We start from the raw sequence: 17304 nt of genomic DNA on the forward strand, positions 1-17304 counted from the left end.
ACATTCAATTTAATATTAAACCAGACCTTTCAAGTACATACGATTATATTGTAAATAAGTTAAGAATTCCATTAATATTTAAGGCAAAAAGTTTTATATTACAGCAGTAATTTGAACTTTGTTTAAAAAGTCAGTAATTTTTAAAAGTTATTTAGGATGGTTGTCTGTTTAGCTTAAGGACAAATTGTTTAGACTAGTTATGAAAATTCATGAAAATTGTTTGTGTTAGGAAAGTCAGTCTGTCCTTAATAAATGTTTTTGAGTTGATGTGGTGCTCTTTGAAATGCTTAACAACTCATCTAAATGAGTAAATTCAGCCATATACGGATGGTAGCCCTTATTATACTAAAATATATGAGGCAATCAACATTTGAATTATTTCAAATATAGTCTACAGTGGAGTAGAAAAGAGATCTATATTCATAGTTCCAAATGATAAAATTTTTGTTTTAAAATGCTGAAGAGGTTGGGCGCGGTGGCTCACACCTATAATCTCAGTACTTTGGGAGGCTGAGACGGGCGGATCATGAGGTCAGGAGATTGAGACCATCCTGGCCAACATGGTGAAACCCCATCTCTACTAAAAATACCAAAAAAATTAGCCGGGCGTGATGGCAGGCGCCTATATGTAGTCCCAGCTACTCGGGAGGCTGAGGCAGGAGAATGGCATGAACCCAGGAGGCAGAGCTTGCAGTGAGCTGAGATTGCGCCACTGCACTCCAGCCTGGGTGACAAAGCGAAACTCCATCTCAAAAAAAGAAAAAGTGCCAAAGAAAATTAGAAGACACATAAATACTCTGCTCAGTTCTATTGTATTGTTAAAATAGGTGTCTTCAAGAAAAATATCAACTTATTAACTATATATTTACTTATTTAATATTTACATTCATTAAACACAAAGAAAATATTCATATGAGTTTTTAAAAAGCCGTGGGAAATTAAAGGTTGGCAGTCATATATTTATTTCTGTGATCACACATTTTAGGACAATTAATGAGTTAGTAAATATGCTAACATTTCATTTGATTTCAACTTTTTACCATGATATTTCTAAGTCAATGAATTATCAGTAAAACCTCTCTTAAGTGATAACTTTTGTATTTTCTCTGGTATAATTGCTTTATTTTTCCATATTATATCTTAATACTAATACATTTTAATACACTTCTCCCTACCAAATATAGGTAAGAATGTTTAGGGACCTGCAAAACAGGTTCCTACATTGCTATAACAGTTATAAAAATTATCAAAACTGTAATAGTGTATGGAACTTACAATTTACAAAAACAAGGGATATGGATAGTAATTATATTTGTAATAACTTTTATTAAAATTGTAAAGATGTGTACTAAAATCTTTACGACCACACATTTGCTTGAGTAATCTGTAGATGTGTTTTTCAAGGAGCTTTTCTTTCTAATTTGTTATGAGGAGCAAAATCTTACCTTTGAGCTCAGGTGGACAATCACAGGAATAACTGTGAAAACCACTAATACAGCTGCCAAGACCACAAGGGTTGGATTGGCACCCACTAATGTCCACTTCACAAAGGCTGCCATGGAAGCCAGGCAAGCAGACACACAGATACACTCCACTCCCAGGAGAAAAGTTCCTATCAGACACACATGATCCACCATTCAAGCAATCACAAGACTTCACAGTCACCTACAAAAGAAAAAAAAGGAAATGTCTTATTTTTCAATAAAATTATCTTCAGTTTATGCCCCAGAAATCATGACAGGCATGTGTGTTTATGTAGAAGTATGACCAAATCACTTATATTTGATATATATACACACACAAAAATGTAATATAAAATTGTATTAAAGATAGTTTAATAAGGCAATTATGCCCACTCCCAGGTGCATAACCACAATATAATACTAAGGATAACTTTTCTAAAAAAAAAAAGTTACAAGATGATCAATTTCTGTCATGCAAGTAGAACAACTTAAAAAAAATCATTAAAGTGGAAAGCAGTTAATCACCTGGGTTATTCACAAATCTAGAGAGCAAACGATCTCCCGAATTACTGGGTTAATATGGCATAGAACGCAGCTGCTCTTCACAATATTACTTCAGTGTAAAAGTGTGTTCCAAGTTTCAAATGAACAAAGGACACATACAGGGTTTGTAAGTATTAAGTGCTCATGACTGACATAACCAAAAGTCAATAATAAAAGGAATTATAGTTGCCAATTATTTATCTCAAGTTGTATTTATAATCTTGATTTCTAGTTCAACATCTCAGGTCCTTTCACTTGATGGAAGAGGGTATAATTATCCATCTTAGATTAATCACACATCTTTCATGAAGGTGGAGCTGAAGGAGTTCTTTATTCTTGTCATAGTGAAGTGCCGAATAAAACAGTATAGAAATTATTAATTTAGATCTGTGCTTCTGGGCTTGAGACTCTCTCTAAAGTTTTAAATTCTTACAAAGAATAGTCAAAGTTTTGGCATTTTAATTTTCCATACAATGTTTAATAACTTTGTTGCTCTTTACAACTAGAATATGGCTTGTATTTTAAATTCAAATAAAGTTGTTAAAATTGCGAAAGAATCCAGTGACACTTATGTAATTATAAAGATTACCTCAATCATGACTCTAGTTTCAGCATCGCAGTCATCATTAAGGCGTAGAGTAAATTGTTGGGGAGTTAGTAACTCTGTTTTCCACATAAAAAGCCCTGCAGAGGAAACACTTGCCCCTTCAGGACCAGAGTCCAGCGTAAAATGGATGTCAGAACCTTCTGGATCGAAGGCCATGAACTGATACTCAAAGTTTTCACCATAAAATGTCTGTAATTTGTCTTGCAATGCTTGAATCACTGGGGGCTGGTTGTCTGTGATAGAGAAAACACTTAACTTTATACCCGTGTAGAAAAAGGAATGAAGTGTACTTCTGAGAGCTCCCACAGAGATATGCATTTTGTTAAAGACTGAACTCTGCTAAAAGGTCTATTAGCTGCTTTCATTTTTTTTTTCAACATTCTGAGTAAGTTCAATTCCATTCTTAGACATGTGAAAGTAACTGACAGGTGCAAGACCTCAGGCATTATTATGAAAGTATGAAAGCACTTTGGATACAGCACAGAATATATAAATACACATGCACTGTCCACACTGGGTGCTGTGCCTCTTCTGTCTTACTTCTTGGTGTTGACTGCCTCACTACTCTCTCTCTCTCTGGCTGTGAATCCTTTGCACTCTGTTTAAGCCTCACTTTCTCCCTCTACTCCCTGTCTCTATTCCTCCCTCACTGCCCATGACTGCTCCGTTTCTTTGGCTCCTTTGAACGTTTCTCGCTGTACTTGCCTCCCCAGCTATAATATGTGGAAGCCATTAGTCATACTTATCTTCTGCTCCTCAGAGGTTCTTCCAGTGACTGAGTGCACACACTAAAAAAGAGACTATTTCAGGATGGGCATGGTGGCTCACACCTGTAATCCCAGCACCTTGGAAGGCCAAGGTGGGTGGATCACTTGAGGTCAAGAGTCCCAGACCAGCCTGGCCAACACGGTGAAACCCTGTCTTTACTAAAAATACAAATTAGCAGGCATGGTGGTGGGTACCTGTAATCCTAGCTACTAGGGAGGCTGAAGCAGGAGAATTGCTTGAACCCAGGAGGTGGAGCTTGCAGTGAGCTGAGATTGCACCACTGAGCTCCAGCCTGGGAGACAGAGTGAGATTCTGTCTCAAAAAAAAAAAAAAGTGGCTATTTTAGAGGACAGGCAGAGTTCCCTTTCCACTCATGAAACAACTGAAAAATCTCTTTTTATATTGTCTTATATTAAAAAAAAGTCTACCTTTCCAGCCCACTGGCTTAATAGTTGGAACAAATAGCTCCATTACATTGTACTGAGCACAGAAATTCTGCTTGCATCCACAAAGCACTAATGCCCCGAGATTGTAGCTCTGGCTCCTGTTCCGCCGCTGCATATCCTTACACAAGCAGCCTAATTTATGGATCTTAATTTCCTCATCCTCAATATGAGAGATTTAAAAGACATGATATTTTTATGACCCTTTATGACTTTGAACACTATGAGACTACAATGAATCGATCAGTCAAACTATAGCCATTGAAAAAACAGAGGCACCAATTCAGAAGTTGTATTGTATTTTCATCTCTTGCACTGTATTTTTCCTCAAATTTCCATTGTCTTCCCACAGCATTCCGTGAGTCTTAAACCTAAGCAGTGAATCATCTGGCAAATGTAATGAAACACAGTAATGAAATATGCACATACAATTATAATGATATTACAAAGTATTGTATAAATATAAAGTTGTATGACTTCCTTAAATAAAATTACATGGGGCCAGGGAATAATTGTGCCCTATTGTCTCTAATAATGTCTGATCTCCCCGTGAAGAAAGAGAACTTGGACACCTATATGGAACCAACATAGCTCTATTTATGAAAGTGAGGAAGTTATATGGTACGTGACTATAATTTGGGGTATTGTTTGAAACAAAGTATCTCAAAATTATCTGTACCCAATATTATACTCATCACATCACATAACAGTAGTGCTGGAAGGCACTTTATAGATTACTAAGTCCAGATACCTTGTTTAACAGGTGCTGAATCCATGGCCTTTGAGCTTAAATGGTTAATAACTTCACAAAACTGAACACAGGTAAGGCTAAGCATGGGAAATTGTGTGTAACTGAGTTAATAATTGCCATTTCTTCCATTAATAAATCACATATGCTTTCCTAATCAAATATTAAAATAAATATCCTATACCCTCAAAGTATATTTTGCAGTTAGGAGAGATGCTAAATTAAACACAAAGGTCATTCATCTTAAACACATTTATGTAACTTCTGGCTGAAAACCACTTTTAAAATGTCTTTATAGGAAATATTTGGATTAATAAAGAATAACTTACTTTCTAAAAATGACCAAGTAAATCTTGAAATTTGAGGTCTACAGATCAAACAAGGGCTGGTTGGATTTTTGTCTCCTTCAACATAGCAGAGTCCCTCAATAATGCAAACATTTTCCTAATGGAAAATTTTTAAAAAAGAAAACATCAATAAAGTACAGCTATAGTTAGCATATAGAAAAAAACTACATAGAAGGATGGCAGTATATGTACTGATGATTCCAAAGAAAGCACATACATCTATTTTGATACTTCATAATCATAAGCGCATATGAGAAAACAAATTACCTGAATATGTAAATGTCTATAAAACTGATTGATTTGGAGGTAATAAAAGTACATATAAGTTTTATCTTTACAAAGTTATAGCTTATAATTTATAAATAACATGGGAGAAAATCTCTCTTTTGGTATTTTTCACTGCTCAACTCATCCTGGGAGTGATTTATTCATAAAGTAATAAAACCAACTTCTTTTTTTTCCTCCACAATTTATAAAATCACATTAGGTTATAGTTATTTTCCATTTCCCTAGCAGCCCACTATGTTCTGTGAACACAGCCAACTAGACCAGATCCTTGGCATAATTATATATCCACACTTGATAATGGATATCATTACACCAAACATTTGAAAGAGATGCTGATAAGCACAGAAAGAACATTAAATGTAGCAAGTATTCTTGGGGAGAAGACAAAATTTTATTCAGGAGATATAAACTTAGCTCATTTTACAAAATCTCCTTTAATATCACTTGGAAAATTGCATAAAAGTTAGAGCAAAATAGCTCCAGGAGGAGAAAAAAATCTTGAATAATAATATTTTTAAAGTACTTATGGATATATGGAAATGAAATATTTGGGAAAAATAAAAATCAAACAATTTCTCAAAACCAGAGATTTGATCTGATGACTAATCTCAAGAAAATAAATTTTAATCTTAGAAAAAATAATACTTTAAAATTTTCATGTACATAAATATTATTTGTATGCACCTCAGCTTTGAGGAGTCCAAGTGTCTGTTAAGTCAGCAGTTCACATGTGAGACAGCCCTTCTGATAAATACAGAAGGCTGGATATAGATTAAGAAGAAGTTGTGACTGCAACTCGGCTCAGGCTGCACTGCTGTTCTGTAATCCATCAAGTGGCAGGTATTTACATGCTCTAATAAACTTAGTTGCCAGGAAATACTCCCCATAAAAATACTAACTTTATACATTTTACAAATTTTAGCCAAATGTATGTCATTTGATGCAAAGAAGAGTAGGTAACATAAGATCTCTTATGGGAAAGTCATTATTACTACTGAAAAAACAATGTAGGTAGGAGTGAAGTAGTAAATAATTTAGTCTGGACTTCCTCTTACAATTTTTTGGAAGTAATCTGCCATTTCAAAATGTTAAAGGTAGGAACCTCTTCCTTGCAGGCAGAGTAACAATTTCAGTTACCTTATATAAACTTGAGGAAGGCTTTTCTCTATTAGTTTTTCTGGTATAAAAGTGAAAAAACTACAATTAATGTGCCAACAGCATAGGAAATGAAAATATCTATGATGTAAATGTGAAAACACATAAAAAAATACATACCTTTATAGTACATGAGTCATTTTTATAGAGACCACAAACTTGGCAAGCACCATCATATATGACCATTATTTTGGGATTACTGAATTTATAACCATCATTAGATACCTGTAACATAATAGTTCTATAATGAGATGATTTGTTCTAAATGTTCTAAATTCATTATGAAATGTTATACATAAGTGTTTACTTTGTTTATAAATATGAAGATGTCTTTTTATTTTTTACCTTCAACTGCCACTTCCCAGTTGGTTTCCCACCCACCAGATCCATGGTATCAAACTGCTGAACATCAGTGGGCAGCTGACAATCAACAGCTCTGCTATTTTGGAAAATAGTCTGTGTATAGATGGGTTCTCCAGGCATCCATTCACTGCTATTATACTGAAGACACAGTGAGAAAGCAATTAACCTCTGTTAAATTATGGAAATATTTTGTTAGTAAATTACATATAATCAAAACATAAATTTTAAAATATATGCCTAGTATAATGTAATATATAACAGGGAAACAAAAGTCACATTGGGAGTGAGTTTTATTCAGAATAATGAAAAACATATATATGTTAATATGATGCAAATTGCTCCCAATGAATCATGCATTTCTTTGCGGTTCAAATAGAAGAAGTTACCAATATTGGTCATATACAATGGATCACTATGTAATGACTTTTGTAGAAGAGGAAACACACTTGACTATATAGATGACACACAGTGGATTGATTTTCTGCCCAGAAATTCCTTCATTTCTCCTGCAAAAGCTTCCATCACCTCATCTACTTGAAACTGTCCTTTCTGCCCCCTACCCAGTTCCCACAGGGTCTCTCATATTCCTATATGACCAGTCTCCCTGACTATGCTTGACTGGTGCAGGGGCGGACTTAAGCTAGGTCAGTATTTCAATACTCATGATATTTTAACTTTGTACCAATGGAGATGTCATGTCAGTTGGCCTCTGATGGCTTGAGTTGCAAGACACAAAACTATGGAGTGGATGGTGGCCATTTTTTCACTATGGAGAGAAAGCCAATATATAGTGAAACAGGAAAATGAAGCCCACAAACAAAAGCCAAATTGAGACAAACATACACACACACACACACACACACCATATAAAAATGCACACATACTGAGTCTTCATGGTGTTCAAGTCCCAAGTTCAAGATTTTTCTTGAGAATTCAGCTACTTTCTTGTTCTTGATTCTCTAAAAAATATACTATCGTCATAATAAATATTTTTGCTCAAGTTAGTTTATTAGTAATTTGAAACTAAATAAACCCTATCTAGTTCACCCTACTTAATAACTCAGTGACATATCATGCTTCAGCTACACTTTTAGTATATTTTTCAGTATTGAAAATGCATTGGTGTCAAAAGAGGAGAAGCCAGAATAATGTTCCAAGTATGGGTAACTACATAGGAAACCAAAAGCTATATTTTACTGTCAAAATTTAGATTTAGATTTTTCTTTGAAACTTATTACTGTCAAATGTTTTCAACCACTCAGAATTTGTCATAGAGCATGCTGATGCTTCAACATTGTGGGTAAGCAGGAAAAGGAAAGGAAAACATGATCACTCTAATCTGTGGCTAATAGAAATTATGTTTTTGAAGATTTGATGATTGAAAGAGTGAGCTGCGAATCTCCATATTTAAGGGAGTGTGCAGTCTAGCCTAGCAGATCTACCAGTCGTTTCCCTCTTATAGAGGAAGAATGACAATGATTTCTCAGAGTAGTCATGATACCTACACTTAGGTGAATGTAGGGTCTCGGTTTCTTGTGTGGAAAGAAGGCTCCAGCCAATGACTGGCAATATAGAGATTATTTCCAACTTTCTGTTTCAAGGGGCCTACCCAAAATGAGGAATATACAGTGTTCTATTTCCTTTTCATTCATGAATATTTTATGAGTATATATTATGTGCTGAAAATACATCAGTGAAAAAAGATCACAAAGAAAATGACAGACAACATATAATTTTATTATTGCATTAAAAGAGACTCAAATAAGATATAATACAAAAGGAGTTATTAAGTCTAACTAACTAGTAAAGTCAAAGAAGTCTTCAAAAAAGCAAATACTTCTCTTCCTGAAAATAAAAAAGGAGACTGCTATTTGGACACTGGGAGCAGAAGTGGAGAGAGTGCAATTCACATGAATGGAGGGAATAGTGTAGGAAAAAGACAGGGATGCATGGAATAGCATAAACAGGAAGTTCAAGCCTGCAAATATAGCCATGAGCTAAATCATAATGTGCCATCCATTTCTTGGATAACATCTTGTATTTAATCCTATAAATCCGCAACTTTAAAATTGGATTTTGTAGAATCTTGACTGCTTTAGGGGAGGAAGTGAAAGAAATGCTTAAGTGGTTGAATCTCTAGCTAAAAACGTGCTTAAAACTACTAATACAAAAGTAGAAAAAAGCATGAAAATATGTTACACTTTATATTAAAAAAAGAGTTTCTATCAATTTTTTGTACCAAAGAAATATAGTAAGGATTAACCAGAAAATAATGACAGTAGAAACATACTTTAATGAAAAGGAGTGATGGAAAGCAGATGACAGGGATGACAAGAAAGTAACAATTCTATGTGTATACCTTTGTATAGCTTCAACTCTTAGAACTATGATAATATTTCATATACCCTCCAAATGATTAAATAACCATAATCAACCAGAGTGTGGAAGAAACTCAAAATGGAAGACAAATATTTTTAAAACCTAATTATATTATAAATAAAACAGATAACCACTCTAAACAGAGTGGAAAATATTTAATCTAACTCACTTTGGAAAGTTGTCTGCCTTTATATTGTGACCTTGTTTCAGGAATTTGTTTTTCACAGAGGAAAGGGTTAGAATTTCTGAAACTGACTTACATATACACTTAGATTGAGAAACCAGATAAATATATTGTGGACGATGAGAGCCAGTTTTCACTTATAAAGAAAAGAGTTACAAATGAGGAAAGGAGAAGGCTAGAATGAACCTTATGGCACTGCACTGACATCAGGAGTTATCAGTATCAACTCACAGAGATGACAGATAAATAAACAGATAGGTAGTTACGTGTGTGTATAAGTGTACATACATAGATTTTCTAACTGTGTCCATTAAAAGGGCCAAGAAGCAGTAACTACCCTGTAACAAGAAGCACACCTTGCACCCAAGTCTTGGATTTTAAATGACCCTCTTTGAGAAATGGAACTGCAGTCTTTAGAGAAACGGTTGATTCTAGAGTTGGGCTAGGAAAAATATGAGTCTGGAATATCGTAAGATGCCAGAACATGATAAATTGTTCAAAAAATTATGGGAGCAAGTTAAAAGGATGTGAGAACCAATTTGTAGTAGCTCCCAGTGGTCAAAGCTGGAATAATTTAAACAGCCAAATAAAGAATGATAGCATTGAGTTATAATTCATGAAAGAAGTTTCCATTAGTCTATACTGGCATGAGTAAATAAATGAATAAATAAATTGGAAACAAAGAACAGCTCTTCCTTTCAGTAGAATTCCAAATAATATGTGTAGAAGAAATGATGGAAATAGAAAATCACCACTGGTAAATGCCATAGTAATAATTGCTACAAGCAAAAATTATAGTTGGATGCTAAAATTAGGAAGAAAATGTTTGAAGAGCTATCATATATTTGCATAATCTGAAAGTGTCTCCCTACAACATATTTATTAGTTACAATGGGAAAAACAGGAAGCTTAAAGTGAAGACACATGGCAAAAACCCCTTAAGTAAGTGATCAAAATTTACATTGCCCATGATTAGATACATTGCATCATGAAAGGAGGCACTAAGAATTGCACAACATGGCATGATCTCAATCTAACCATAAAAAAAGGAACATTCCGCAAAACAACTAGCCTGTGCTCTTCAAAAAAACCAAGTGTGCAAAAGATGAAGAAAGATGGAGCACGGTCACAATATTCAAAAGAGCTAAGTGTGCAAAAGATAAAGAAAGATGGAGCATTGTCACAATATGAAAGAGACTGAAGAAACATGACAAAATGCAATATAAAATCTTAGATTGGATCCTGAATCAGAAAAAGGACCATTATTAGTTGGACAACTGGCAGAATTTGAACAAGGTCTGTAAATTCGTTAATAGTATTGTATCGAGGTGAATTTTCTAGTTTGAACAATTGTTTTATGGATATGGTTTATAAATAAGATATTAACTTTAGGAGAAACTGGGTGAACAATTATTGGAAACTCCATTATTTTTACAACTTTTCTGTAAGTCTCAAGTTATTCCAAAATAAAAGTTTTTAAAAATTACTTCATAAAATGGGAAGTCATTAAGGATTTTGCGTGACGTGATTTCCAAAATGCTAGATTTTAAAGAGGAACTCAATCTTCGAAGGGAACTGAAATTTGAACTAAAAAGGTGAGCAGGAATTGATTCATGTTGACTGAACATGTAACAGGGGAGCTAGGAGAAGACATTAGCTTAGTGGCAGGGCAAGCACATTCCATACAAAGTGAATGCAAGGCTTTGAGCAGGGCCCATGTTGGTAGGGTTGGGGATCCTAAAATAGTGGCACATTAAACAGGCTTGACTGGAGGTATGAATTAAAGGCTAGAAGATCCTTTAAAACCCAGCACTGGGCAAGACTGGGGCTAGGAGAGACAAACTTAACTTCAGCATAACGTAAAATAAAGACAGATATGCATTCTAATTTCAGTTTGGGCAAGTGAACATCTTTCTTTCTATAGTACTTGATTTGGTTTGGCTCTGTGTCTCCACCCAAATCTCCTCTCAAATTGTAATCCCCAAGGATCGAGGGAGGGACATAATGGGAGGTGACTGGATCATGAGGGCAGTTTCTCCCATGCTGCTCTCATGAGAGTAAGGAAATTCTCATGAGATCCTGCTGGTTTAAAAGTGGCAGCTTCCCTCTTAACTCCCTCTCACCTGCCGCCTTGTGAAGAAGGTGCCTCCCTCTGCCTTCTGCCATGATTTTATGTTTCCCGGGGTCTTCCCAGCCATGTGGAACTATGAGCCAATTAAACCTGTTTTCTTTACAAATTACCTAGTCTCAGGTAGTACCTTTATAGCACTGTGAAAATGGACTAATACAGTTCTGTATAGTGTGTTAGAGGATTCCAGATTTTACTCTGTATTTATCAGAAGTTTGGAGGAAATGGGATGTAGTATGAGAGTAAATCACAATAGACAATGCATCTGAAGGTAAGTACAAGATGTGCTTTCTAAGAGAATATAAATCTACAAAATTCGCTCCTGGCAAATCACTTAATTTTCATGTGATGTCATATGATTTATTCTGCCAAGACTAATATAATGTCTATTCTCTTAAGCGATATTAAAATTACTTACATGTACCTTTCTATTTTGTCTTACTACTTCATTGGGATTAAAATATTTCATGGCTTATTTAGAAAGGCTCCACCCATAAAATCCTGAAGTTAGCATACTTGTGTTTAACTACTTGATAAAGACACATACAAACCTATTTCCTCCTGTAAATTCTCAATCTCAGAATCACATTTGGCTTCATCAATTTAGAGAAAAAGTAAGAAGAATGTTATAATGTGGTTTGCTGTCTTAAGTTTTCAGCTTACCCACATACACTTTTGAAATTCATACCGTTATCCTTAAAATAAAATTTCCATTTGAATAAAGACAAGGAAGACCATTTAAATAATCATCAAAAATAAGGTATAATTTGATATACTAATGTTCAAACTGATCATGTCTGTTTCTGTGGCCTTCAGAAAGATAAATACTATTTTTTAGAGGTAGGTATTTTCTGTCTAAAATCCATAGTAAGGAAAATATAAAGAATAAATGCAATTAGTCCTCATTTTTTTGATTTGTAAAAGGGAAACGTTCATATCCAGTTTATGCAAGATAAGTCTTGGCTAAAAACAATGTCTCTTCTTTATGTTTTTACATTTCAAGAAATACAGAGGCTTACATAAATCAAGCTTGATATTCTTTTAGCTTTTTAATATAAGTGAAAACAGTGAGGTGATACTTCAATAAAAAGTTTAAAAGGTATTTTAATAAAGTTAACAAAGAAGCATCAACATTATGTAACTTAATCATTTTCCTGTTCAGCTCTCCAGATATAATATCATTTGGATTTATGTTGCTAACTGATAGACCAAATTAATCCAAGATAATATTAATCTGAGTATCTCATATACTCTATTGTTTCTCAACTCTATAATTAACATACCTGTAGCTTAGTAACTTCACATTTAATTGAAGGTAATTCTTTGAAGCCTCTGCCAAAAACTCTCACCATCATACAATTATATTTTTGAACATCACAGAATCCAGCATTCCCAAGCTCTGTAATTTCAGGAGCTTTGTCTTTGGAAAAAAAATATATAACAAATGCTATATATTTTATTTAATTTCAGGAAAAAAACTAATTATTTCCAAGCCCCAAATTAAAAGCATATGGAAAGTAATATTTTAAAGTATACCTAAAATGCTACTTACAACACTAATTAAGCCATTAAATGTTAAGAGTAATCTGGTATTAGAAGAGGTATCTACCATCAAACCAATAATAATATTACAGACACTACCAGTCCTAAAAACACAGGTTTTGCTAATGTTTAATAATATTTTATATCAATTAAGGACAAATATTAAGAAATTACCACTACAATAAAGTACATTTTGGTTTTGCCATTTTGGCTTGTGCCATATAGCTGGGTTATAGAAAAAAATACTTCTGTAATAAAATATAGTAGTTAGTAATGCAATGCATTAAAATTTCAAAATGTCATCTGTATCAGTAACATCTGGTTGTCAAAATGGACACATGCAGTGTGTAAAAGTTATTAAACCCTTTGCCTAAGTACTGGGAAAACCTAAGTGAACACAACTGTACTAGCAGTAGGGTAGAAAATCATGTGTATTCAGAACCTTAAAAATCTTGATGAAAATTTTTTTTAAAGCCTGGGTTACTTCAGTCCATACTTTCACAAATTCAACAAATGTTTAGTAATTTTTATTTATCTATTGTTATTCTAGGTATTGGGGATGTAGTAATGAACAAAACAAAAGTTTCTGCCTTCATGTAATTTGCATTCTAGATGAGAGGATAAAAAAATAAACAGAAAGATAAATATAAATTATATTACACAATTGTTTTCAGGAATATGGAAAAAATTATATTAACTATATTAAGGGAGATTAAGACCATGGAATTGTGTAAGAAAAACAAGTCTATTTTGAATGACCACAGAGGATTTTCTGATAATACGACATTTGAACAGAGAAGTAAAGAAAATAAGTCATAAAGATCTGTGGTGGGAGAATCCTCCAGTGAGAGGGAGCAGTGAGTGCAAAGACTCTGAGGTGGGAGCAGGCCTGGCTCCCTTTGAGGAACAGCAAAGCTGCCAGTGTGGCTGAAGAGCAGTGAGCTGGGGGAGGAATCCTAGATGAATTCAGTGAGCGAGGAACCTCAGACTACCTAGGGTCTTCTACGCCGTGGTAGGGATTGTGGACTTTACTCTGAAGGAGATGGAGAGCCGTTCGAGCTATATAAATGCAGGAGCAATATGATCTCACTTACACTTCAGTGGGGTCACTTTAGTTGCTGCTGCACAGAAAATTAGTTTTGGGAGAATCGATGATAATCCGATGGGGAAATAATGGTGGCTTGGACTATGGTTGTAGCAGGGAAAGAAATGAAATGCTTTGAAGCTGGAGCTGGATTTGCTGCTAATGAATTAAACTTGAGGCATGAAGGAAAAAGACAGGCAAAAATGACTACAAGTTTTTAATGTGAGCAAATAGGAATGAACTTTGCATTTACTAAGAAGGAAAAGGCTGTAGGTGGAAAAGAGCAAGATGGTAATAATGGGAGGGAAATCAGGAGTTACTGGTTTACTTATTAAAGGAAACAAAACTTTTTACAGTTTCTTTGTCTAACATATTAAGACAAAATAGTTTGTACTGTATAGATAGATGCGTTAGAGAAAAAGAGTTTTAAGCAAATTAGTATAATTAGCAAAACAATATAAACACAGTGCTTTAAAAATACTAAATTTGAGTTCTGGGAAAATAGTGATTCTCTATAGGTAGAGGGCCCACTTGTGTGTAAAGGCCCTGAGGTTAAATGATCTTGGCATTTTCGAGTGACAGCTTAGAGGGGCTGGAGTGGAACAACAGGGTGACAGCAGTAGGGAATGAGTTTAGAGAGACACTGAATGCCAGATCACACTGTGCCTTCTAGGCTGTTATAAGTTACTTTGGCTTTTACTCCAAATAAGATGAGATGCTGTTGGAAAATTAATAATGTATTAATTAATATCATTTGGAGGTTTTCTCTATAAAATCTGAATAAACACTGTTAGGATACTGAGGGTGAAATAAAGATCAAATACATTTTTATAATGAAATATCATATGCAATATCAAACTTTGAGGGTATTTACTTACCATGGGAATCACTGCAATCATAGGAACTAAAGCTTGGGGAACATGCACACCCCCATTCCATACACTGCCCATTGCCGCTGCATAAATTGGGGCATTTTAATACTAAGAGAATGTCTTCAATTGATGTGCCATACTCTTCTGTGTTATATTTCCCCTCCTCCACAATCCTCTTTTCACATTCATTTTCTAAAAGAGCCACACCTGCTTCTGCCCAGCTAAGATCATCTTTTAACAGAACATCCTTCACACACATATCTATAACACTGTCTACTCTCTTGCCAAGAAAAGCAAGACAGAGCCTTCCTATGCTGGAGTTGGCTAGAGTCTGCTGACAGAGGGTCAAGGTGCTATACTCAGTGATGCCAGAGGGTGTGGGCCAAGAGGGGAAAAACTCTTGCTGTACATCCTCAGCATGGTCCTCTGGGAAAAAATAAGTAAGTTCTTCCAGATCCGTTTGGCTGAGACTCGGGAAAGCAAACAAAGGAAGAAACTCATAAAAGTTTTGCCGTTTCCATCTGTTTTGTCGATTGTACCTCATTTCTTGGCTGTGGCTTCCCCGGCCTTGTGTATATTTCTTATTGTCCAAATATTTTAGTGCATCTTGTTTCTCATTTCCAGGATGTTTTTGTACATTTAAGCCTCGTTTAGTCAGGTTTATGTGTTTTTTTTCTTGTGGAAAGAAATTTAGATTATATTCTTCTGGAGATGTATGCTTGTTTATCTCTCTGAAAAGAGTGTCTGAATTAATATATTCAGAGGTGACATCTAGTGCTGGTATCAAAGAAGATAAGCTGACATGACTGATGTCTTTGCAACCCAAGGCAATTTCTGATTGAGAAACACTGTCCAGATCATCGGAAGACGGATACGCTGCAGTGTCCAATGAACAGCTACAGTAGGATGGCTTTCCAGGTGACGTCATAGAAATTGGCAGTGTGTCAAACATGCTTTTTCCTGGTAAAATCCTTCCAGATGGAAAACAAGAAAGAACAGTAATTTGTACATAAACATTTTGTCCTAATATGTGTTGCAAAAAAGCAGAGTGTTGAGCCACCACCTGTTTTAAGTTTAATATTAATACAATCGCAAGTGGAAAAATAGTGTTTTACCTCCATTCATTAATAAAAGCAACATAATTGTTAAAATTTTGATCAATTTGGATCCCATTTTTGTCATGGAAATCATTTTCTGGATTTTCGTCAAAGGTTCCACAAAGTCCCAGAGTGTTTCTGTAATCTACACTAGGGGCTCTGATCGTTAGACTCATGCCCCATTCACCAAGATCAGCACGGATGAATGCCCCAGAAGAAAACCAGATCTGAAAAACAAAAATAAACAATACAGAAATAAAAGATGTTGAAGCAGTGTTCAATCTGGATTAAGAAAAATGTATTATTTAAAAAATAAGAAATAGTTATTCCCTCAATATAAAAAGAGAATAAAATACTGATTTTCTTGACTACAACTTTCCTCTTAACATTCTATATCAAAATATGGGTTTTTGCATTTTGCTGACCTGAAATTTGATGACCATACTGATCTTTTTATTGAAATATGTTGCTTGCAACTTCTTTCTTTAAATAATTTAAACTAAAATGAGATAATTTATGCAATTAATACATTACAAATACTGAGGAGGATGTTTGCCAAGTAATGTTTCTGATAATAATTATTTAATACAGAATTAGATTGCCAAGTAATTAATTTACACAGATAAATATAATTTCAGAGGAGTACGTGTTCCTACAGCTAATTAGCATTCTCTAGCTGCCAGTAGACAAACAGAATCAGAAGCTAAATTTTAACTAGAAGGTAGCTTGGGGAGTTGGTGATCTGAGCAAGGAGAGTTTGCTGAATGACCCTAGTAGCCTGTGCAATCTAACTGTGAACCACCTCTCCCATCACAGGAATATCACCTCTTCCAGACCGGCCACTTTGATGTACTGTGTATGTGGAGAAGCTATCTCTTCTAAAAATCACTGAAGGTACACCACTCTTTGCTCTTCTGGTTGTTTTTCCCCTTTTAATTTTCTTAAAATTTAAAAATAACTCTTTTTTTCTCTTTTTACAAAAATGGTCTGTGTTAGTTACATTAAATTATTTTAAAAACAAACAAATTTTACATTCCAAACCAACTTAAGGTAGCTAATATTAAGATCTTTGTGCAAATTCCTCAAAAGCCTCTTTTATATTTTGGGCATATCTTTGCCTGTCAATAAACACACACACCTACTCCAGCATTTTCATGACTACAAAGTGTTCTACCATATGACATCATTATATTTAGAGTTTTAGTTAAACCTGTTTATTGATCACTACTTAACTATGACTTTTTCATCTTACAAGGAAAGATACAATAAACATCACCGGGAGTATTCACATCC

General features: G+C 34.6%; 1 protein-coding gene across 4 annotated transcripts in view; it reads right to left on the bottom strand.

Annotated features, from left to right (window-relative positions):
• Window positions 1–17304, bottom strand: part of VWDE (von Willebrand factor D and EGF domains) — a 76242-nt gene that overhangs the window by 21698 nt on the left and 37240 nt on the right. For all 4 annotated transcript variants that reach the window (XR_001116476.2, XM_030823083.1, XM_030823082.1 and 1 more), the window contains 8 exons: window positions 16030–16238; window positions 14921–15885; window positions 12700–12836; window positions 6708–6863; window positions 6483–6587; window positions 4902–5016; window positions 2596–2846; window positions 1446–1665 (listed from right to left, as the gene is read on the bottom strand). Coding sequence is in view for 3 of the 4 variants with exons in the window: in XM_030823083.1 (XP_030678943.1) it covers window positions 1446–1665; window positions 2596–2846; window positions 4902–5016; window positions 6483–6587; window positions 6708–6863; window positions 12700–12836; window positions 14921–15885; window positions 16030–16238 (2158 nt within the window). In the remaining variant the exon portion in view is untranslated. The remainder of the gene's footprint in view (window positions 1–1445; window positions 1666–2595; window positions 2847–4901; window positions 5017–6482; window positions 6588–6707; window positions 6864–12699; window positions 12837–14920; window positions 15886–16029; window positions 16239–17304) is intronic.

This window comes from Nomascus leucogenys, chromosome 11 (genome assembly GCF_006542625.1).
Source record: "Nomascus leucogenys isolate Asia chromosome 11, Asia_NLE_v1, whole genome shotgun sequence".
In the NCBI taxonomy this organism is placed as follows: domain Eukaryota; kingdom Metazoa; phylum Chordata; class Mammalia; order Primates; family Hylobatidae; genus Nomascus; species Nomascus leucogenys.